The following is a 22266-nucleotide window of genomic DNA, read 5'->3' as shown; positions in this document are numbered from 1 at the left end:
TAGCAAATGATTTGATCAGGGTGACCACACAGGGCCCAGAGTCTTCTCACTCAAGACTTCACTCCTGAGGTCCCCATTCCAGACTCCAATAATTCTTGTGTGACTGGAGGAGGTAGCTTAGCCTGTCTAGGTCTCCATTTCCTTATTTGAGGCAGCATGAAGGTAAAAATGCTCTAGTTCTCTGATTCCATCACTCCCACCCATGGATAGGCCCATACAAGCTTTTTTAGATCCACAGAACATATTTCTGTGGGCTTGACCCTGAGATCCAGTCAAGATTGGCCTAACTGAGGTCCCCAGCCAGCCAGGCAGAGGTGGGAGACAGAATCAGCCCCTTTGCCAGAGGAAGCAAAGAAGACTGCTTGGGGCAGCCACTTCAAACACACGTCATCAGTTCTTCCAGCCTCAATTTCCCTGTGCCTGGAGGCAAAGCTTGTCTGGCCTCCAGCAAATGCACAATGTCTCCTTTTAAAGTAATACAGATAGTATATCGACAAATCCCACTGTGGAGATCCAGTTATGGAGGGATTGTTCATCCCTCTGCAACTCCATATGGGCAGAGATCACCAGAGCCCTACAGCCTATACTTTCAAAGAAATACCCATACATTAGCCTGTTTGAGCTGGCTGTGATGGCATATGTCTTTGATCCTAGCACTGAGAAGGCAGAGGTAGGAGGAGCTCTGTGAGTTCAATGCCAACTTGGTCTACATAGCAAGGTCCAGGCCAGCCACATGGTAAGACCCCTGTCTTAAGAACAAAACAAAATAAAATAGCAATTAATAACATTAGCCTGTTTGATCACAAAGCCGGTCTTGGAGGAAGATCGTATCTTCACCTTTGGACAAACAAGAAAAGAGATCAGAAAGAAGATGAAATTTTCCAAAAGTCACACAAGTAAGTGGTAGAAGTGGGAGTCAATTCTAACATTGGGTTTGCCAAGTCTACCACACTGTTGTATCATCACTAGAGATCAACATGAGTAAACAGATAACAATGATGATAACAACAACAACAATAATAATAATAATAATAAAGGAGGAGGATGATGAGATGGCTCTGTAGTTAAAGGCACCTGCCATTAAGTCTGGCAACTTCTGTTTAATCCCAGAACTTACATGGTAGAAAGAAAGAACCAAGCCCCACAGGTTCTCCTCTGACTCCAGATTTATGCTGTGGCATGCATACACCAATATGTATAACAGATGTAACATAAAATAGAATAATGGCCTTGTGCTAAACACTTCACAGGCATCATCTCTTTCAGTCATCTAACATCTTCATGAAAAAGAGAAATCAATGGCTCTACTTTATAGACGCTGAGGCTAAGGCGGGTGTATCTATAGTAACACAGTTAATGACTGGGCAGAGCTGTCAAGGACAAATCACTTGTAAGTGGTGGGGTCAGGTTCAAACCCTAATATGTGAAGGGTTTCAGTAGAGAGAGAATGAAGATCCCATGCCTAGCCCTGGTGTGGAGGATGGCTGACCGTGTTCTTGTGCTGATGCAGAGGATGACTGCATTTTTCCAGACTCAGCTTGGCTCTAACTCTGGATCCTCAGTGAGCCTGGGACACAGTCAGGTTGGTGAAGGAGGGAATAAGTAAAAATTGTCTCTCTTCTCAACAACTCTGTAGGCTTATCTTGCTCACATGACTTCCTCTAGCTTCTTATCAGTCTTAAGAAGTATAGAGTCAACATGCCATCTTAAGTCATTATTGCTTAGGACCACTTGAAAGAACATTCCCTCAAGGAGGTAAGCCTGGACCCTCCTTCCAATGTCTGAGCTCTGTTTCTGCCTTTCTTCCTAGAGGCTCTGAGCACCAGTCACTACCCCAATTCTCAAGCTTCCCATGGCTGACACACCCATGAAAGTATGGTCCATCGTGTCCATTGGTCATATCCTCAGGGTCCAGCACAATGCCTGGCCTGTAGTAAGCACTTAGTGCATATCTGTCAGATGAATGACTTTTTCCCTCACTCCATCCACCCACAGTTAACTGAGTTCCTATTATGTTCTATTGCTGTGGATTCAGAGGTAAGTGAAATGGAGTACCACCTAGAAGGACTCTCATTCCCAGGGTGCAGGGTGAGTGTAACCACCAGTATTACCTGAAAAACTGCTTAAGATAATGTCAAGAATGAATGAATGACAAGCAACTTATATGGTAGGAATGGACCAAGTCTGGTGGGAACATAGAAAAAGGAACTATTCATCTGCCTGGGGAGTCCCAGCAGATTTTGCTGAAGGAGGATGAGATGTGATTTTAACCTTAAAGGATGAGTTCACCTTAAGGTCAATAGGGAAAGAAGCCTTCAAAACAGAGGAGCCAGCCTGAGCAAATGCATATGAGAGTAATAATACTGCCCTTGGCTAGAGCAAGGAATATGTAGGACAAGTGGCAAAAGATGCCTCTTTGAGACCAGGCCATTCATCAGGAGATAGAAGTGGGCACAGAGGGATTAAACACATTGAATCATAATAAATGGAAGAAAAAGATCCTAATGTTAGCATTATAATAGGTTCACCCAGATTTGTTCTCATGTAGAGATAAAATGTGATTAACTGTCTGGGTAAATGGATCCGCAAAAACATCAAGGGTAATCTAGGGCCCAGGTGAAAACAGCGGGCTGGGTTTGGCAGCCCAGGAGCAGGGTACCAGCCAGTCTTTGCAACATCTGCAAGGGAAATGACTGAAGTGCTGACCAGGTAGCAGGGCTGTTGGCCTGTATGTATCCCGCTCCCCACTTCCCCACAGAAGTCGGGGACAAGAAGTTTGGCAGGTTTCTTGGGCTTCCTTCATAGGAAAGGGATAGGCCTGCCTGCAAACCTGCTGCCTGGAGCTCCAAGAGGGGTTACATCCAACTGCAGCAGGGTGGCCTCCTGTCTTCCACGGGTTTGCCCACCCCCATTCCAGTTCTTCTTGATGCTCCCTATCTATTTCCTGCTCCGATTTGAGGGTTTCGGGCCTAGAGGGAAAATCCCTGGGGACCAGCATTAGCAAGAGGGTAATCACACGGGATTGACAGCCCGGAAAGCACTGAAGGAAAGGCTGTGTCCTGTCGAGCGAGGGCGCGGGGAAGGGAGGGGAGGGAAGGGCGGTGGAGTCCGGGTTACTTTTCTGAAGGCTACAGAGCGAGCACAGCGCGACTGGGAAGAGGAGCAAGCGGGGACGACCAGCCGGCCTGCTGGGGGGAAGGGAGGCGGAGGCTCAGTGGGCCTCCAAGTGTGTGGAGAAGAGAGAGAGGAGAGAGAGAGAGAGAGAGAGCTCACTATGTAGTTAAGGATGACCTGGAACTTCTGATCTTCTCCTTCTAAGTGCTGGGATTACAGGCATGTGCCATCACACCTAGTTCTATGTGGTGCTGAGTTGGGATCAAACCCAGGGCTTCCTGCATGCCAGGGGAGCACGCTTAACAACTGAACTACATCCCTAGCCCTGTGTGTGTGTGTGTGTGTGTGTGCGCGCGCGCGCGCGCGTGTGTGTGTGTCTGGCGGCTGGCCAGTGATTTCCCATAAACCACATGCCCCACAAGCCCGCCCGCTTAAAAGGCTGTGCCGAGGGCTGGCCAGTGAAGCTCGGCTGGGGGAAAGTGAAAGTTTGCCTGGGTCTCCTCGGCGCCGCCGCTGCTCTCTGCATCCCGGGACAGCGGCGCAGCCGGGGCCGGGGCGCAGGCTCCGTAGCGACCGGCGAGCAAGCGAGCGAGCTAGCAGACGAACCAGAGTGGCCGACACGCCGGGCCAGGACCCAGCTGCCCGTATGACCTCGCGGGGCGCCGTGGGGCGCTGCCCTTCCTCGGTAAGCTGCGATCGGGGCGCGGGGCTGGGGCCGGCTGGGGTGCGGGCTCGATTTGCAGGCGGCTCGGCGCGGCCCTTTCGAGCAGACAGCCCCGGCACGCCTGCAGCTCAGGCAATCCCCGCCAGCCTGGGGCTCCAGCTTCCTAACCGCCTCTACACCAGGGCTTAGGCTGGTGGCAGTTCTGCAGCTGTTCCTGGGGCTACAATGCTTTTTTGGAGAAAGGAAAGGCTGCTTGCCCCATTGCATGGAGGGGTACACTGAGCCACCCACAGGCTAGCGAGAGAGGTATGCAGCTTGCGGGCACAGGCCCAGCGTCAGCCAGGATGCTCTGCCTGTCTCCAGGCACAGAGGGATCGAGACCCGAGTGTGGCATCATCCCAAGCGTGCATCTTCCTCTGGCCACGCACGTGGTTTCCAGGCCCTGCTAGAGAGTGGGTGCTTCTGGGTGAGGAAAGTTCAGGGGTTATCCAGTTTTAGAATGCCAGAGCCTGTGCTGAGCAACCTGCTGGCAGAGGAAAAGAGATGGGCATGCTGTTACTTGCTCCAGCCCACAGGCAGGAGCTGTCGGGGACTTAGGTGACTTGGGGGGCGGGGGTAGCAGAGCTGCCTGACACTAGTCCTGAATCTCTTTTTCTTGCAGAATCTGGCTCAATGAGTTGGAGCTCTCTGGGCTCTACCACTTGGTTGAGGAAAATGGAAGGAGGGTTTGGGGCTGCAAGGGTGCAGACAAGAGGCTGCTCACAAGTGTCCCTAATAGTGGCAGGAGATGATGCTGTGGCTCCTAGAAAGCTCAGGGTGGCACTTTCAATGAACAGCAATAGTCACCTAAAGGGCTTGCTTCTGAGAGGTATTAGAGAAGAAGCTTAGGGGGCAGGCACAGAAAAATACTTGATGAATAGGGTTGAGAAGAGGGTTGCACGTGTTTGAGATGGAGAGAGGAGTAGATCCACAGGGAGGGAGCACCCAGCTGAAGGAAGGAGATGGGGTTGGTGGAGGTAAGGGAAGGATTATGCCATTAGGCAACAGGCAAAAAGAAGGGTCTGGAAGGGAAAGCAGGAGCAAAGAAGCAGTTGAAAGGTCCAGTCATACCAGGAGAGACCTAGCTGGTGGGGAAATGGAACAGGATGGTGGCAGCTGGATGGATTACTGTTCTGTGATGTTCTGCATCTCTCTGAGCCTGCAGTAGTTTCCTTCCAGGGCTGCTCCCACAGAGGCTGAAGCAGTGGGTGGGAGGAAGAAGGAAACCAGGAAGAGCCTGCCCAGCCAGAAGTGAGCAAGAGCATTAACCCTTGACACCCATGTGGATCCTCTGTGTCAACACTGGGGTTCCAGATCCAGAGATAGCCCCTTTTGGTCACACTCAAAGTCAGCTTCCCATCTAGTGGCTGCACACTGTCCCCATATATGCCTGAAATACTATCCAAAGCCAGGTAGCCCTGAGGATAAAGCAATGTCTTCCCCTTATTGTCCTCAAATATCAGTGTCTTGAAGGGAAAGTACTGAGGTCCTCCTGTACATCTCCATGCCTGAGGTCATTTCTTCTAAACCATTCACACCAGGGACTGACAGCCTCAGTGACTCCTAGCCCATAGCAGAGGAAACTGTCCAACAGTGTCCAAAGTATTTTCATCCCATGGATGTCTGTCTCTTCCACACTCTCCCTCTGAGGTCATGCCAGAACCCTTACAGGCCCTGTGCTTAATGGAATTAAGGGCCACCCTGTGCTTCTTCCTCCACCCCCATCAACCTCTGCCATCTTTTAAGGCCTCATCACTGTCCCTCTTTCCTGCAGCCCCATTGCCTACCCAGAGCTGCCTTTCCTTCCTAGTAAGAACTGGCAAGGCTTTGGGTTTGGGGTGTAAATCAGAGTGTTGTTGTGGGCTGTTTTATAGCCTCTCTGTATTTTTTCAATGTGCTACTATTTGTAGCATTTGTCTCATCTGGATGACTGGGGCAAAGCCCAGAGCAAGGAAGGTGTCAGTCCTCACCCCACCCTGCTAGCATTTCCTTTAATTGGGGGGCATCAGCTGCCAAGATGTTCAGGAGCTCCTGGGAGGCAGCCTCAGGCTAGGGAAAGAAAGCCTAAGAACCCTCTGCCTCGAATTGGCATCTCTTGTGATGCCCTGTTAGAGTTCATAGGTATGAGGGGATTTGGGGGAAAAGGAGGGCAGGAGAAGGAGGAAGGTAAGAAAAAGGAAGGACCAAGTCAAATGCCAAGAGTTGGTCCTGTCACTCTCAGGATAAGCAGCTACTGAGCTAAGTGGATGCTGAAAAAAAGAGAAAACTTCCCTACTGTGGCAAGAGCCTGCTGACTAGAGGCAGAGCCTGGTGGGTCTTGGAAAAGGATTTACCCAAAGAAATGGCCTCACAGCTGACACTATTGTCTCTGATGAATCGGTTGAACTCCTCTTGAAATGCAAGACTTGTAGTAGACCCCTTCGTCTTCCACATGGGATAAATTCCCAGTGGAACTGAGTTTGGTCCTGGCTTTTCCATTGGTAGAGCCAGATCTATGGGGAATCAGGTGAGAGGGAAAGCAGAACCCAAGGGCAATGTCTCAGACTTGCAGTCTGGAAGCTAGTACCTGAACTTGAGGGTAGCTTACTAGGTTGCTAGAATTTAGACTGGTAGGCACACCACTGGTATTGTCATTAGAAGTTTGCTGTGTTGTTGGGCTGGCCTGGGTCAATGTGGGAAGACCTCTTAGAGAAGATAGCATTTGGGTTATTACCAAAGAAAGAGCAAAGTGGTACACACTTGCTGACAGAAAATCTCATTTTGGGAATGCTGTATCCTGGGGTGTGAGAGAGAGCCTGCCTCACAAGAATAAGACCTTATTTTTCCATCCTTAGTGGGCCATGGGGGAAATGGGAAAGCAAACACTGGAAAGCAATGACTCCTTTTCTATCACAGTCATGGCTGGGCCCCCAGCTACTGCTGGTCTGTCTCCTGGTGAGCAGAAGTATTGCCAAGGAGGTGTCAGAGCACTGTAGTCACATGATTGGGAATGGACACTTGCAATTCCTGCAGCAGCTGGTGAGTATGAGACCATGTCTTCTCTCTACCAGGGAAACTGAGGCAGTGGCTAAGAGCAGAGTCAGAGAGAGGGGTTTCAGGAAAAAAGAGCTGTCTGGACCATGGTTCACCTAGTACTCTTCTCACTGACCTTTTCAAAGTTGGGGCCCCAACTCTGAAGCCTTCTCCCATTCCCTGGTAGGCAGTAGTAACTCAGGCAAATTTTCCAGCTAGTTACCTGGGTTAATGGTGATCCAGGAATGTCTACTGTGTATTCTAAAAGGCTCTTTGGCCTTGCTCTAGCCCAGGGACTATCTCCTCTAGGAAGTCAGCATAGTCTACCTGCTAGGTCCAGATGGTATATCCAGCTCCTGGATTCCCAGATCTCTTGCCAGCCTGGCACCAGGGCCCCACACAGATTTAGAACAGAGGCTTCAGCCTAACTCCTAGCCCTCTGCCTTTACTTAGGAAAAGTGCCCCTTGGCCCTCTTAGAGAAAATGACCCTTGCCCCTGAGGTTGGGGTACTTCTGAGCCATGAAGGAATTCCAATCTCATTCTAATCAGGTCAACAGAAACATCAACAGTTCCAAACATCATCCAGCCAGGCAGGATGCTTTTGTCATGGCTCCTGTCCCAATCATAAGGAATTTATCATCCTTCTGACCAGCCTGGCAGGGTGAAACACCAGTGGGTAAAGCCAGCTCCAGGGCCCTGAACTTCAGGCCTGGAGTTGAACCTCACAACTTCCATTCTCTACACCACTCCTTTTATACACAGCTATGGTGGTAGGCAAAACCCTCCAATGTTATCTGAGTTTAGAACCTTGCTCCAGCGGGTGATGGATGCTATAGATCCAGGCTTTCCAGAGTTTGGCCAGCCTTGGCTTGAATTCCTATCAAGATCTACTAAATTTCAGGGATATCTATATCTGTCTATCATCTATCTATCTATCTATCTATCTATCTATCTATCTATCTATCTATCTATCTATCATCTATCTTATATTCTCCTAAAGATAGTTCTTCCTTGTAACAGACTGAATGTGTGATTTCATAGGCTGAAGTAGAGAGAAGAGATTTTTGGTTCTTTTGCAGTCCTTCTCTGGGCACTTGGAAAATACAGCTCTTCCCTTGGCTGTGGTTCTGTCATCCAGGCATGTTTTGGGGGAGGTGGATAAAATTGAAACCTCAATCCACCCAGAAACCAGAGCCCCCACTCAGAAACCAATTCAGTCAACATGTAGGAACCCTATAACCACTGGTCTTCTCTCTCTTACAGATCGACAGCCAAATGCAGACCTCATGCCAGATTGTCTTTGAATTCGTAGACAAGGAACAGCTGGTAAGTGGCAACTATTTGGAAGGACCATGTGCCTGACTGTATGCCCACCCCATGGGGTGAGGGGTCATAGAGGAGCATGAAGGCAGTGTAAAACCTAGAGCTGGACAAGATGAGAATGTGAGGGTCCCTGAATGTTCAAGAATTGGTTCAGGGTCCAGAGCTTAAGTTCTTTGGTGTTCTGTCCTCTGACCTGGCACAGATCAGGTACTTAACTGAATGCCAGACACTTTTCCAAGTTAGTTCTAACAGAGTCACTCTGAAGTCTACAAATATTGCTTATTATCCACACAGAGGTTAAGGGGCATAGTAGTAAGTGAACCCAGGCATGTTAGACCATGTACATTAGAAGATCATGTCACTTCCACAGACTAGCCAGAAGCCAAGGAGGCAGTCTAACCCAACTTCCTAGCCTTTATCCAGATGCTGCTGGTGCTGCCTCCCTGCATCTCAGGGTCCTGCCCATCTATCTTCCCCAGTCAGTCCCTTGGACAATTTCCGGACTTTCTAATTGGCTTCCCTGATTCTAGGGCACCCTTCATCCTACCACTAGGGGGAACTCTCTGAAACTCCAACTGGCTGCCTTTGCTTCTTTCTCTAAGCCTGTTAGGAACCCCGTAGTTCTAGGAGAAAGCCCAAGTGGTCCAGCTCTGTATCTCTAGGACACAGCCCCATTCTCATTTCCATTCTCTGCTCCTTTCTGCTTCCTAGCCTTTGCACCAGCTCTTTCTGATGTCTATCACGACTTTCCATGTGCCCCACCCACCCCTGTTGCCACACTTGTCCATCTTTGTGCCTCATGAAGAACAATCATGCCATCCATCTCTGAGCTCACAGACGCCAGACCCATGCACCTCTGTGACAACCTCATGGTCTAAAGTATAGCCATAGTGCTTCATCCATTCACTGTTGCCACACTTGTCCATCTTTGTGCCTCATGAAGAACAATCAGGCCATCCATCTCTGAGCTCACAGACGCCAGACCCATGCACCTCTGTGACAACCTCATGGTCTAAAGTATAGCCATAGTGCTTCATCCATTCACTCTCCTTCACTCATACTGTGACACATTTGCTGGACCAGACACTAAAGATACAGAGATAAAGTAGTTTCTGTCTTTGAGTCAACTATTATTATGTCTTTAGGGAAACAAAACCCTACACTACTCTTTAAACAATGAGGTAGTCTTCAGTACCTCTATATCCTGGAGGATTTGAAAAGACCATATGGCAAAGGACTTTTGTGAAAGAAAGCTAAAAGGAAGAGAGTTCATAGGCCACCTGGGCCAAGTCCTGAGCTCCCAGTTCCTATGTTTCAGGATGATCCTGTTTGCTACCTTAAGAAGGCATTTTTCCTGGTACAAGATATAATGGAAGACACCATGCGCTTTAAAGACAATACCCCCAATGCCAATGCAACTGAGCGGCTCCAGGAACTCTCTCTGAGGCTGAAGAGCTGCTTCACCAAGGATTATGATGAGCAGGACAAGGTAGGAGGTTTCCGGGGCTAGAGCAATGGGAAGGGGCAGAGAGTGACTTTGGAGGCCCAGTCCTGCCCTCACATGTTCACCCTGCCTAAACCTCAGTCAGTCACGCACTTTCCCATTCATTTCTTTACTCCACCTCCAACTGCACCAAACACTCATTAGACAGAAGGCACAGTGCTGGACCTTGATGATAATCTTGGAGCAAGAGGGTCCTCACCTTCTCAAAGCTTATAGTCAAGTCATGTGGTCAGCTGTAAATGATGACATGAGTGAATATAATTATAGACCAGAAAGACTGTTTGTCCATTTAGCAAATAGTTATTGAGTTTCTATTGTATTTCAAGTGCTGTTCTAGACACCAGGAAACAGCTGTTCTCAAAATGGGCAAAAAAATCCCCACAATCATGAAGATTACATGGAGGAGGGGAGAGTTGCTGAGACAGATAAATAGATCAGTAAAGTATGTAGATGGATAATGGTGATCATGGCATTAGAGAAGAGCAAACTGGGGGAGGGGAGACCTGAGGTAGAAGAGTAAGAAGAGCAAGAACCCCGGGCTTACTTAAATGGGGGTCAAGTCCTAAGTAAGAACTACAACTGGAGGTCCAACATGAGCAAGGGCAGTAAGAGCCATGGCTGGAAAGAAGAGCAGTGCAAAATAAGGAATGCTATTCACATGCCCTAATGTGACCAGAAAGCTTGACAATTCAGGGATGCAAAAGGGGTCACCATGGCCAGGTACTGGGTATAGATGGGGAAGAAAGAGAAAAGACTGGAGGCACACCATTTAGAATATCAAAGATGTGGGCTTTTGTCCTAAATGTAGGGGAAGCCGCCATGAACTGCTGACTGACCCAATGTCACTGATATTGTAAGACTGTTCTGGTTGTGGAATAGAGTGGGCTATAGAGAGCAGGAATAAAGGGCAGGGACCAGCAGGAGGCCCAAGTCCAGGTCAGAGATGGTGGTGGCTTCAATCAGAGAGTTGCAGGAAAGGTGGAGGTGAGAAGATATGATCCAGTGGATGTGAGAAGACAGGACCTGGTGCTTGCTGAGGATGGAAAGCACCAAAGCCAAGGGAAGGGGTGAGTTGGAATGGTTTTATCTTGAGCCCTTAGAGATTTCAGTGATGCCAAAATAAGAATAACAATGGTCAGAGCAGGTTTTGGGGAAGAGCTGAGCTCAGTTTGGGGCATATCAGCCCAGAGACAACTTGCAGGCAGCTTCAGGTGAGGATCTAGAGTATGTCTGAAGTATACACAGACACTGTCTGTAAAACCAAAAACTGTACAGTGCCATGTACTGTAAGAGGAAAAAACTGGCCCAGGACCCCAGCCTTTGTTCTTCCTGGTTAGGAGTGGTCTGAGAGGTAGGAGGAAAGCTGAGTGAAGGTGGCACCTCAGGATGGAATGAACCACAAGCTTTATCAAATGGGTTTGAGAAGTTAAACAAGATAAGGACTGAAAAGTGTCTGTTGGTCCGTTGGATTTGGCAACGCGGAGGTTGCTATTGGAGGCAGATCAGGAGAACAGAAAGAGAGGAAGTAGAGACCACACTGTGAAGGAACTTGTCTCCAAAGGGGACAGAAAACCAGATGTAGCTGGAGAGGGTGTATGGTTGAAGGAGGAACGGTGTCACTGAGAAGTATTAAATCTGTGCTTTTCCATTAGAGTGCCAGGGAATCACTTGAGGAGCTTATTTAAAATGCACAGTCCTAGCATACACCCTCAGAGACTCTGTTTCCCTTGGCTCATAGATGAGCCTGGGAATCTGCACTTTGAAAAGCTGCCCTACCCATGGTTAAGACAGAAGGTCCTTAGACTCCTTTGGTAGGTGCGTGTTCATTCAGTGCATGCTGAGGGGTGGTTCAGGAGGGAGTGATACAAGGAACCAGCCCCAGCTAAGCACTACTGGGATGTCAGAAAGGGACTCAAGCTCCTGACCTAGCAGGGACCACCTTTGTGAGACAGTGTTGGTGTCAGGGTTCCAACCGAGGATGCCTGGTTTCTTTTACAGAGTATAAGGTCAGGTGTAAGGGAGACAGCTTCATAAAGAGAGCGACAAGAGAGAGCCAGCTACCCTGCTTTAACAGTTCTTGGGAGAGATTGGGCAGCTCTTGTTCTGACTTCATAGACAAGAAGATGAATCCGAATGAAGTAGCTCATTTGGCTATTCCCACCTAACTAGTTGAGTGATGGAGCAGAGCCCAGGTTTTCTAGTTCATTCATTTGTCTGCTATGGACAGGCTAGGGAGATTTATATAATGATGTCATCAAAGACTTTATAGTAGCCTTAGAAAGCCCACTGTTCTTCCCTGAAGCTCAAAGAGTTTAAGAAAAACTTGGCATTCTGGAAGTAGATCATAGATTATGCTGTAGTCACACACGGCACAGCTTGGGTCTGGTACAAATCCTAAAGGAGCAACTGGTAAGGTGGGGAAAATCCAGGAGGGCAGAGTTTTTCAGAGCTGCGGTGGGTGTGGGTATGAAAACCTGTATGCATGGGCAGAAGAGAAGAACAGCTCAACAGGCAGGCCTGGGGTAGCCACAGCACTCCTCCAAAACACATCATCACCGGCAGGGGACCCTCATCTCCTCTGGCCTCCCACACTGCATTCTCTACACCACAGCAAGAGGATTTTTTGTAAAATTCAGGTCTCATACTGCATCCCACCTCCTGAAGAATCTTTCAGTTTCCCTTTTGTTCTATGGATAAAATATAAAGTTCCTGCCATGGTCAGCAACCTTGGCCTTGGCAGAGCTCTCTCCAGCTGCTTTTCTTGCCTCTTTCTTCCTAGATGGCAGGACCACAACGGCCCCAGCCATCTGTCAATCCTTTGGCATTTCATGTTTTCCTAACTCAGGAACCTTGCGTCTTCTGTTCTAAGCCCACCTTCTTCCCTAGTTAATCCTTGCTTATCTTTTAGTCTGGTTCTTTGGAGGATGTTCTATCTGGACCTTCATTTGGCTCCCTTTTGTTATATACCTTCAGATGGCTCAGAACATTCTTATAGGACTCCTTGCACTTGTAACAATGTATTTAATGCTAGTCTCTGTAGGACTCCGTGTCCAGAGTGGTCAGGAGCCACTTCTCTCTTGTTTATTGCCCAATGCCCAGGTAAATTACCATATGCCTAGCATTTAAGTACATATTGGATGAATTCATGAATAAGTAACCTACATATCTCTCAACCTCAGGACTGATACTGCCGCAAAGCAGAGGAGAGGGCAGGGAGGAAACAAAAGGGGAAAAGAAGACTGATGAGAAAACCCAAGGGAATTTGACAGAGGAGCCAGTGACAGGAGGCCAGTGTTCAGTGTTCATACTCACCAGAGGGGGCCCTGCTTTCCTTCCAGGCCTGTGTCCGAACTTTTCGTGAGACTCCTCTCCAGATGCTGGAGAAGATCAAGAATATCTTTAATGAAACAAAGAATCTCCTTGAAAAGGACTGGAATATTTTCAGCAAGAACTGCAACAATAGCTTTGCTAAGTGCTCTAGCCAAGGTAAGACGGCAAGGGGCCAGGGAGGGGGAGGGTGTGTGCAGGATGAGATAAAGGACTGGAGGGATCCTGGAAGAGCCTGGCTGCTACATGTGTTTCTCTGTGTGTATATGTACTTGCTCTGTGTACATATGTGGCTTCCTGTGCCTCAGGGTCCTGGGCACATGTCTTTCCTGACATGTGTGTGCATGTACACCGACATATGCCTGCATGTACTATCTCACTGCCTCACTTGATGTGGTGGCATCAAGAAGGCCCATGCTGGTGGCTGTGATGCTAGGGAGTGGGAAAGGGGACCTTTCTCAGAAAGCCATGCATGGTGGCTTTCCCCCCTCGGCTCTGCAGACTGGCTGAATGAAAGGGGGTTCTATGGAAAGAGCAGATGCTCCACCTGGGAGTCAGGGCCCTTGCTCCAGGAGCCCTGCTGTGAAACACCAGGATACCCTGGCTCCAGAAGTCCCCAGGATGCCTTGGGTGTCCCCTCAAGGGACAAGGCTGAAATTGAAGTCTGGACATCAGTCAAACTCTCTGTTGGCTCATCTACATACCTGTGCACCCTGCGTGTCCTCATCTCTGCATCCTGTGCCACACATGTCCTGCATTCAGCCTCATTCCCCAAGGCAGGAACTGAGGCCCTGCAATCTGACAATAGCCAAGTCGAGCCCCTATTGCTTCAATCCCAAGGCCCCAAGCTTTGGCCACTTCCCAGCCCCACCCTGCTCCTGCCAGAGGCTATGGCTGTGGTGGTTTGGCCTTCTGGCTGCACATGAAACCAGTTTTTGGGTTCTCTCAAGTGTCTTGTGTTAATCCAGGAGTGTACTGCTCAGTCTCCTGGCCTGGCTGCTGCTTACCTCTGACTTGGCCTCTTGAGCTGTCCTGTGGTCTTCCTCACCCCATCCCTGGTCTATATATCTGTACCTTGCTCTTGGTTCTTTGTCCATGGTACCCTGCACATTGCTGACCTCCTGCCTGAGTCCTGTGTCATGAGCATCTACTCCAGTCTTGTCCTATCCTCAGCTCCAGGGCTGAGTTAGGAGAGCAAGGACCCCTACCCCAGATCCTTATCCACACCCTTTAGCCCCTCTGACGGAACTGTGCTAGAGGCTGGTGACTCTATCGCCTCCCATCTTTCTCTCTCCTTCTCTCTGTGGTTCTTTCAGGTGTGGTGACCAAGCCTGATTGCAACTGCCTGTACCCCAAAGCCATGCCTAGCAGTGACCTGGCCTCTGCCTCCCCTCAGCAGCCCCTCGCCCCCTCCATGGCCCCTATGGCTGGCTTGGCTTGGGATGATTCTCAGGGGATAGAGGGCAACTCCCTCTTGTCCAGTGAGCAGCCTCTTCGCACAGAGGACCCAGGCAATACCAAGCAGCGACCACCCAGGAGCACCTGCCAGAGCCTCGAGTCACAGGAGACCCCAAGTCACAAGGACAGCCTCACTGAGGGTTCACCACAGCCTTACCCTTCTGTGGGGGGCCCCATCCCTGGGGTGGAGGACATTCTCGAATCTGTAGTAGGCACTAACTGGGCCCTAGAAGAGGCCTCTGGAGAGGCCAGTGAGGGTCTTTTGCCACAGGAGGTAAAGCCTTCCCCCTCCAAGCCAGTAGGGGGCAGTATCCAGGCAGAGACAACCAGATCCAGTGACCTATCAGCATCTTCTCCACTCCCTGCATCAGCAGAGGACAAACAGCCAACGGATGTGCCAGGCACCCCCTTCGCAGAGGCGGACCCCATGAAACTCACTGGCCAGACCCAGAATCACACTCCTGAGAAGAAAGACAGTTCATCTACTCTGCTTAGAGAGCACCAGGAGCCAGGCTTTCCTCACACTGCAGCACAGAGTCCCCAAGGCCTCAGCAACCTGGCCACCCTCTCTGCTCAGCCACTGTTCCCCAGAAGCCACTCATGGGGCATTGTCCTGCCCCTCAGGGAACTGGAGGGCAAGAGGAGCTTCAGGGATCGGAGAAGCCTGGCAGAGCTGGAAGAAGGACCAGCAAGTGAGGGGGCAGCCAGGCCTCTGGCCCATTTTAACTCCATTCCTTTGACTGACACAGGCCATCAGGCGAATCCCATGGGATCCATCGACCCCCAGCTCCCTGGATTTGTCTTCCATCTGCTGGTGCCCAGCATCATCCTGGTCTTGCTAGCGGTCGGGGGTCTCCTGTTCTACAGGTGGAAGTGGAGGGTAAGGAGAACCTCAGGAGAGGAGGGTGCCCTTTGGGGCAGGGACAAAGGTGGGTGGGGTTGCAGATTGGAAGACAGCCAGGTTCCAACAAGGTTCTGTAGCTGCTGGGAGGAGGGAATAAGAGCCCCAAGGGTAGAAGGTGGCAATGGGGAAGAATCGGGTCTCTCTAGACTCCAAGATCACTGAAAAGAGACCAGAGCAGAAGGGAATGGAAAACAAAATTCTTGGACTGACAGCAGAATGACAACCAGCTGGGATAGGAAACAAAGAGGAGGAAATGCTGTTCTGAGAGCCCTGAAGGCCTGTGGTTGAGGCCTATAGGCAGTGGTCTGCTTGGGAGGGAAAAGAGGAGCACCTGGCCTTGTCAAAGAGACCCATCTGGCTGCATGGTCCCCACTTTGGGGTAGCTTGAAGGATTCTTGCAACTCTCTCATTAATATCTGGGGCAGCCCAGCACCTCAGTGAGAGCACTCTTTCCTGTCTACAGAGCCATCGAGAGCCTCAGACATCGGATTCTTCTGTGGGGCAGCCAGAGGGCAGGTGAGCAGTTGGAGTGCGGCTCTGGGAGGCACTGGATGTCTGGCTTGGGTCCTGTTTCTTAGGTCCCAGATTGGAGGGGCTTCTCCCACTTGCCCTAAGGAAATTGCTGCAGAGCAGGGTGGAATACGGAGGAAGAGGGACTTCTCTCTTTAATAGCAGGGGTTTTGTCCTGATTTCTTCCTAGAGTTGGGAAGTTCTGAATATTCTAAATCTCACAGAGATAGAACTCATGTGCAGGCTTAGGGATAAGCTAGGAGGTTACCTCAGTCCCATGCTCCTGCTGAAGTCTTATGTCAACCTGTGTTCTGCCTGCAGCCTCCTGACCCAGGATGAGGACAGACAAATGGAACTGCCTGTATAGAGAGGACTCCAAGGTAAGGTTCTGATTTTGATACCCCTCTGCCCCATAAAAAGAACGATCTCCAGTTCCCTTCCCCTCTAGCCAATGCTACCAACTCCAAGGAGGGCCACACATTTGATTCCCTCTCCTCTGTCCCACTGCTTCCATTTTCATTTATTCATCATCAGATCTAGCCAAGCTCCTCTCTTCCAGGTCTCAGGTCTCCCCTTGCTCTTGCATCCCCTCCCCCATCTAAGGCCTGATACTGCTACCTTTGCATTGGATTTCTGGTCCTTCCATCACCTTTGATCCCAAAGCCACCAAATTCTTCCAACTCTAATAAGGCTTTTGCAAAGATCTTTACCAACTGGGGAATTTTCATTAGCTCTGTGCTGCTGCCACCAGTCACTTCAAACATAAGCAATCCCAGCTTGCTTTCTGAGCCCTACAGCAGCCTGCCTCACCATCCACCTCTTGCCAGACTTGGCTCCATCTGGTCTGTCCTGTTTGCCAGTCAAGGTCATTGCTACCTCCCAAGTTTAGAATGATGGTATCATAGAAACTTAGTCTGGGGAAGGCTGTCAGAGGTCATTTGGTCCAGTGTCTCACCCTCAAAGGGGCCACTCTGCATCCCCAACAGGGAGGCAACTACCTTCCTGTCACACATTCCCAGTTCCAGGCAAGCTCCCTGACTGCCACAGTTTGTTCCATCTTCACATAACACTGGGAGAAAGGGCCTCCTTATGTGGGGCAAAGCTGCCTTCCTTTCTCCCCTCCCCCCAACTGATCCTCCTTTATATTTTCATGAGGCCCTCAGATATTTAAAGTCAGCCATCCATGACCCCTTTAAGAATTCTCTATGCTAAGCATGGCCAAGTCCCTCAAACATTCCTTATATGATATGGTTTTCAGACCCCTCACCATCCTGGACACACTCGTTTGTCAATGTCCCTCTGAAAATGTGGCGCCCCGCCCTGGACACAGTACTCCAGATGTTGTCTGACCAGCTCAGAGTACAGTGGGACTGTTGCCTTCCTTGATCTGGACAGTACTCTTCTACTCGTGCAGATTAAGATCACATTAGTTTTAACAACTGCATCATACTGTTGTCATATGTAGAGCTTGTGGTCTATTAAAGCCCCTAGTTATATTTCCCGTGAGCCTTTGTCCAGCAGTCCTTCACCATCCCAAACATGGACAACTTAACTTGATAAACCAAACTACAGGCATTTATATTCACTTTTGTTAAACCCACTTGTTGGTTTCTGCCCATGCTCCAAGTCTACAGAAAGTGTTTTAACTCTGAATTCTGTCTATTCATAACTCTCCCAGTTGTATCCCCTGCACATTGATGAGTGTCTTCTGAGTGCCTTCTGTTGTCTTTGCCCATGTTGTTGAAGATGTGACCTATACTCTTCCTCTCTGAGTCCCACCCACAACCAGCCAGTCAGGAAGCCTTCCATTCTGGTTGCTTTTAATTCACATCCCCTCTGCTCTTTTGTATCTAATTAATATTATATCAATTTGCACATATTTGGTGTTGTTTTATATTTTTTAAAAATCTTATTTTATGTGTTTATGTACATTCTGCACTACTAAGATTGTAAGCCCCTTGAGGGCAGGAACTACCTTGTACTTTTTCTGCAATTTTTTTTCCATCCTGGGTTCTAATATAGACAGGGCCTCTCCATACTTGTCAAAAATTTAGTAAATGTTAACTGGGTAGCTTCAGGTCTGACTCACCAATGGACCATGGCCATCTTTCTCTTAACTGACCAGCTTCTGGCTTACCAATTCACCAGCTGACTAATCAACTTTGGCCATCTGGTTGGCTAATTAATTACTCAACCAACTAGCTGATAAATCCCCTAACTTAACTGTTGGTTAGTGAGCTGACTGGCTAACTAGCTGGCAGAAAGCCTGGTTGATTTGCTGACTGGCTGACTGACAGACTAGCTAGATGACCCAGTGAAATTTCCAGTCACACCCCTTGCCACACATAGCAAGCTGTCCCATGTGTAAGATGACAGGTCTGGGCCCTTCCTGCAAAGAAGAAATACCTGGCAGATGCTCAGAACCAGGGGAACTTATTTGTAAAAAAACAAGAGGTAACCATATCTGGAATCCTGGGATTCCTCTTGGCAGTAGAGTGGGCTGAGACAGGTGAAGTGGGCCAGATGGACCATTGGTAAGGATTGAGAAGGACTAGGACCCCTCAGAACTGATAGAGAACAAAGGTCCCTCAGGACTTTGGGTTCAGTGCTGTGCCACTTTACCATAGACTACCCGTTTTCCTTCTCCTCAGTTGTCCTTCCTCGCCCCCTAACTCTCAGGCCTGCCCAAGATCTCAAGTTCCTCCCCTTGGGATTTTAAGATTTTGTTCAGAGGGTCTAGCCTTAAGGGGTTCCCATGCCAGGCCCCAGGAGCCTATGGGAATTGAGTGCCTGTGTTCAGATTGACTGGTACTCTGATGAGAAGATGTGAAGGGCATACAAAGAGGGGCTGGGGTAGGAGTGCTGAGCTACAGAAAACTCCAGCCGGCCCCAGGGAAGTGGGAGACGGGGCAGCAGGCTGGAGCATGCCCTCTGGAGCCTTCTTCCCTGGCAAAGCCTGTGGCTTGTGTCCAGTTTATAGTTTCTCCTTGTTTCCCCTCCAAAGCAAGGGAATGGGCTGGTAGCCAGAGGCTATAGAATTCATCTTCCCTCCTTACCCATCACAGGCTTGACCAGTAGAGTTATGGTCATTCGGGGGGGAGGTACCACACAGGGTCCAAAGTCAAATTGTTGGATGGAGTCCAGGGGATTTCTGCTGTGGAACAAAACGTTCTGAGGATGCTGAGGCAAGGGAACAAGGATGGGGGTGGGGTGGGGGGAGCAAGGTCTTGGCTCCCTTGGACCATTAGAGGCAAATTCTTCATCCCTTCTGGGAGGAGGCCTGACTACTCAGGGGTGAGCAGGCCTGATGACAGGGTGGGAGTTCCCTTTTCCCGGTACTGCTTCTAGCCTCTGCCCCTCAAGCCCAAGTTCTTCTTATTCAGTTGCCTTTGCCAGAGCTTCATCTGTGAGGACCCTCTCTAAGAAATAGTGATGGAAGAGAAAAATTCTTTGCTAGAGTTTTCAGGAATCATCCTTAGTTCATTGGTCCAAGACCATTAAGATGACCTTGCCTGAGGAAGGGTCCTAGCAGGGACACTCAAGAGGCTGTTCCCTGGCTTCCTGACAGACCCATCTGCTTGAGTAATAACCTCTCTGCCTCCTAGCCCAGACTTCTTCCAGTCCCATTCCCTCCCTCTGTGGTTCCTGGTTCCCCAGGAGGAAAGGTAGGAGGTAAGGCCAGTCTGGCCAGAGGCTTGGACTGTTGCCAGGCAAAGCTGCCTAGTGTCTCTGTGGTGTCTGGGAGGGCCAGGGAAGGGACAGGATGAAGTCCTGCCTGAAGCCGTCCAGCAGCCCACAGGAATGCCTTGCCTCCCCAAGCCATGTCCTTGGTGACCCTCCCCATACTCTCACTTGCTGACCAGCCTTCTTCCTTTCTCTTCTCTACAGCTGGGCACACAGGACTATCTCTCCATAGAAAGAGACGTTAATGGGCGTGTCCACCACCACCATCCCCAGCCATCCTTCTGGGAATGTGGCCTGCCACTACCAGAACTCCCGCCTACCAGGACTGGATCAGAGCAGGCCTGCTGGGGTCAATCCACCTTGATCCTTAGACCCTCAACTAACTGAGAGAGGGCTGGAGGATGCCCCCCACACCGCCACTATTTATTGTGGGCCCTGGAGGCTCCCTATAATCGAAGAAGGCTGGCCAGCCAGCTCAGGACCCTCTCCCTCAGGGGCTGCACCCACCTCTTCGATCCAAGCCAGAACCTGGCAAGGGCCCCACAGGCCTGTATGGCCACTTGGAGACCAGGGTGAACAATAAGGAGCAGAAGAGCCCTATGCCCAGAAGACCTGTCTGGTGCCAAGGAATCCCAACACAGACAGGCAGGGACCTGTTTCTGTAGAGGAGGGCCTAAGATTTGCAGGGCGGGACTGCACAGGCCTGATTTCCAGGAAAGGCATAAAGGTGAACAGCGCAAAAGACAAGTGGAGGCTTTTGGCTGTTTGTGCTGACAGCTTAAAGGGGTCTGTCTACACCCTCAACTTGCCTAACTGTCCTCTGCTAGCCAGACAGCAAGAGGAGGCCAGCCCTGCCCTCAGGACCTGCCTGACCTGGTTCATGATGCCAAGAGGAGGACGAAGCTCTGGCCTAGGCTCCTCCTTCCCACCAGCCCCTGCCAGAGTTCCTCTGAGAGGCCCTGCAGAGGTGCCCCTCATGAAGGAAGCCATTGCACTGTGAATACTGAACCTGCCTGCTGAACAACCTGACCTGTCCATTCCCATGAGTGACCATCCGTCCGAATGTCCTCCCGCCCCCTATGTCATCCTCTCCTCAGCTTCCTGCAATGAGCTGGACTCACCTGTCGACTGAGGGAGCCCCTAAGCCCTGACCTTCTCCTGCCCCAGCCTTTGACTTCCCAGGGTGGAGCTGTGGGAGAGCTGTCCTAGTCCACCAGCCTGAGCAGGTCTTGAGGCTGTGTTGTTCACCCAGGTTTCTGCATCTTGCACTTTGACATTCCCAGGAGGGAAGTGACTAGTGGGAGGGAGAAAGGGGGTAGAGGGGAAGCAGAGGCAGAGAGGCCACAGGAAGAGCCCCGTGAAAATGGGTCTTGATAATAATGTGTATGTCCCTAAAGTTGAGGTTGGTGGCTATACCCCCAACCCCTCAGTCCAGTCCTCTTCTTCTGTTGCCTACAGCCTGGGGCTAAGCAGGTTATCCAGTCAGGAGCTCTGGGGGCTGGGCTGTATTTCAGCCCCAGATGTACATCTCCAGCTCCCATCTGGTCTTTTTTCTCTAGACCTGACCCTGGTAGGCAGTGATACCCTCCCAGTCTCACCCACCCCACTCTGCCATCTCTGGCCAAGCAAGCCAGTGCTAAAGAGGGATCAAGAGATAGGTTGTCTGCTTCCAACTCTGCTCTGAGGGCCTCTGCTCCCTGGGCCAGGCCTGTCTGTGACTCTGAGACCTGGGTCTGGATACAAGGCTGTCACTTGACCCTTGATCTTTTTATGCTGCTGCGTCCCTCCTTTCTTGCCCTGGCTACTGGGCCTACAACCTTTCTGACCAGAGAGACTGCGGGTCTGCAGGTCCCCCCAAGCCCTGTCCTGAGATGGTTGAGGGGAAGGGCAGTGGAGAACTTTCTTATGGGCTTATCCTTCTAGACACAGACTATATTCCATGCTAAAATAAATAAATAAATAAATACGTATTTAAAAATAGAAGGAAAAACACAGAAAAAAAAAAGGCATTCTTCCCTTACCCCTCCACCTTAAACATATAGTATTAAAGTCAGTCTAGCAAATCAACCCATTGCAAGAAGCTCTTTGTGGGTGCCTGGTGACATCAGAGCAGGAGGAGCCCCAAATCCACCTCTGGGTGCCTCCCTGGCACAGGAACCCCTTCTTTCCTCTGAGAAAGCCCAGAGGGAACATGGGCTCACAAACTGTGAGACTGCGTTTTTATACTTGGAAGTGGTGAATTATTTTATATAAGTCATTTAAATATCTATTTAAAAAATAGGAAGCTGCTTTTATATTTAATAATAAAAGAAGTGCACAAGCTGCCACATGTGAGTCATGAGAAAAGTTGTTTTGGGGATGAAGGCGGCAACAGTAGGTGGGTGGGCAGCAGCTGCAGGTGTGAACCTCTGCACCAAGATTATTCCAAAGCACGTGAAGTCTTTCTCCAAGTTTCAGTTACTAAAACCTTCTGTACTATTGGTGCCCCAGACACATTCATCTGCTTATCTGTTTAATAGGAAAAGGGGCAGAAAGTGGCCAAACCTCAAGCCTGGCCACTGCCCCCTACCCTTCCACCTCAAGTCCAGCCCAGCCTGGGAAAATGGCTGGTTGGGCTCTGTCCAAGAGCCCTACGGGCCTGCAAAAGGTAAGTTCCCTGACCACTGAGCCCTAGCAGGTCCTTCAGGGCACTGAGGTACATAAACGCTGTCCTTAAACCGAGAAGT

General features: G+C 49.9%; 1 protein-coding gene across 3 annotated transcripts; it reads left to right on the top strand.

Annotated features, from left to right (window-relative positions):
* The first annotated feature begins 3443 nt into the window (after positions 1-3443).
* On the top strand, positions 3444-21803 carry Csf1 (colony stimulating factor 1). 3 transcript variants are annotated; one of them, XM_017802545.2, is made up of 9 exons: positions 3444-3799; positions 6713-6835; positions 8094-8156; positions 9472-9642; positions 12996-13143; positions 14301-15322; positions 15810-15862; positions 16178-16236; positions 17115-17735. In XM_017802545.2, exons 1-8 carry the CDS (start codon positions 3761-3763, stop codon positions 16221-16223), a joined length of 1665 nt encoding a protein of 554 aa, XP_017658034.1. In that variant the 5' UTR covers positions 3444-3760; the 3' UTR covers positions 16224-16236; positions 17115-17735. The 3 variants fall into 3 exon arrangements, with proteins under 3 accessions (XP_017658034.1, XP_008848591.1, XP_008848590.1); XM_008850369.3 differs by lacking the exon at positions 17115-17735 and adding an exon at positions 19745-21803 and having other exon boundaries at positions 3461-3799; positions 15192-15322; XM_008850368.3 differs by lacking the exon at positions 17115-17735 and adding an exon at positions 19745-21803 and having other exon boundaries at positions 3461-3799.
* The last annotated feature ends 463 nt before the right edge of the window (positions 21804-22266 follow it).

The sequence above is a fragment of the Nannospalax galili genome, unplaced genomic scaffold (genome assembly GCF_000622305.1).
Source record: "Nannospalax galili isolate Female #2095 unplaced genomic scaffold, S.galili_v1.0 scaffold5, whole genome shotgun sequence".
Lineage (NCBI taxonomy): Eukaryota > Metazoa > Chordata > Mammalia > Rodentia > Spalacidae > Nannospalax > Nannospalax galili.
The sequence above is the reverse complement of the archived record's forward strand: the minus strand, read 5'-3'. Positions and strand labels throughout refer to the sequence as shown.

Excerpts from the sequence above, each read along its gene's own strand:
- Csf1 (XM_008850368.3), top strand. The coding sequence starts at position 3,761 with ATGACCTCGCGGGGCGCCGTGGGGCGCTGCCCTTCCTCG. Across the intron at positions 8,157-9,471 it reads TCGTAGACAAGGAACAGCTG|GATGATCCTGTTTGCTACCT; the intron begins GTAAGTGGCAAC and ends CCTATGTTTCAG. Across the intron at positions 15,863-16,177 it reads GTGGGGCAGCCAGAGGGCAG|CCTCCTGACCCAGGATGAGG; the intron begins GTGAGCAGTTGG and ends TTCTGCCTGCAG.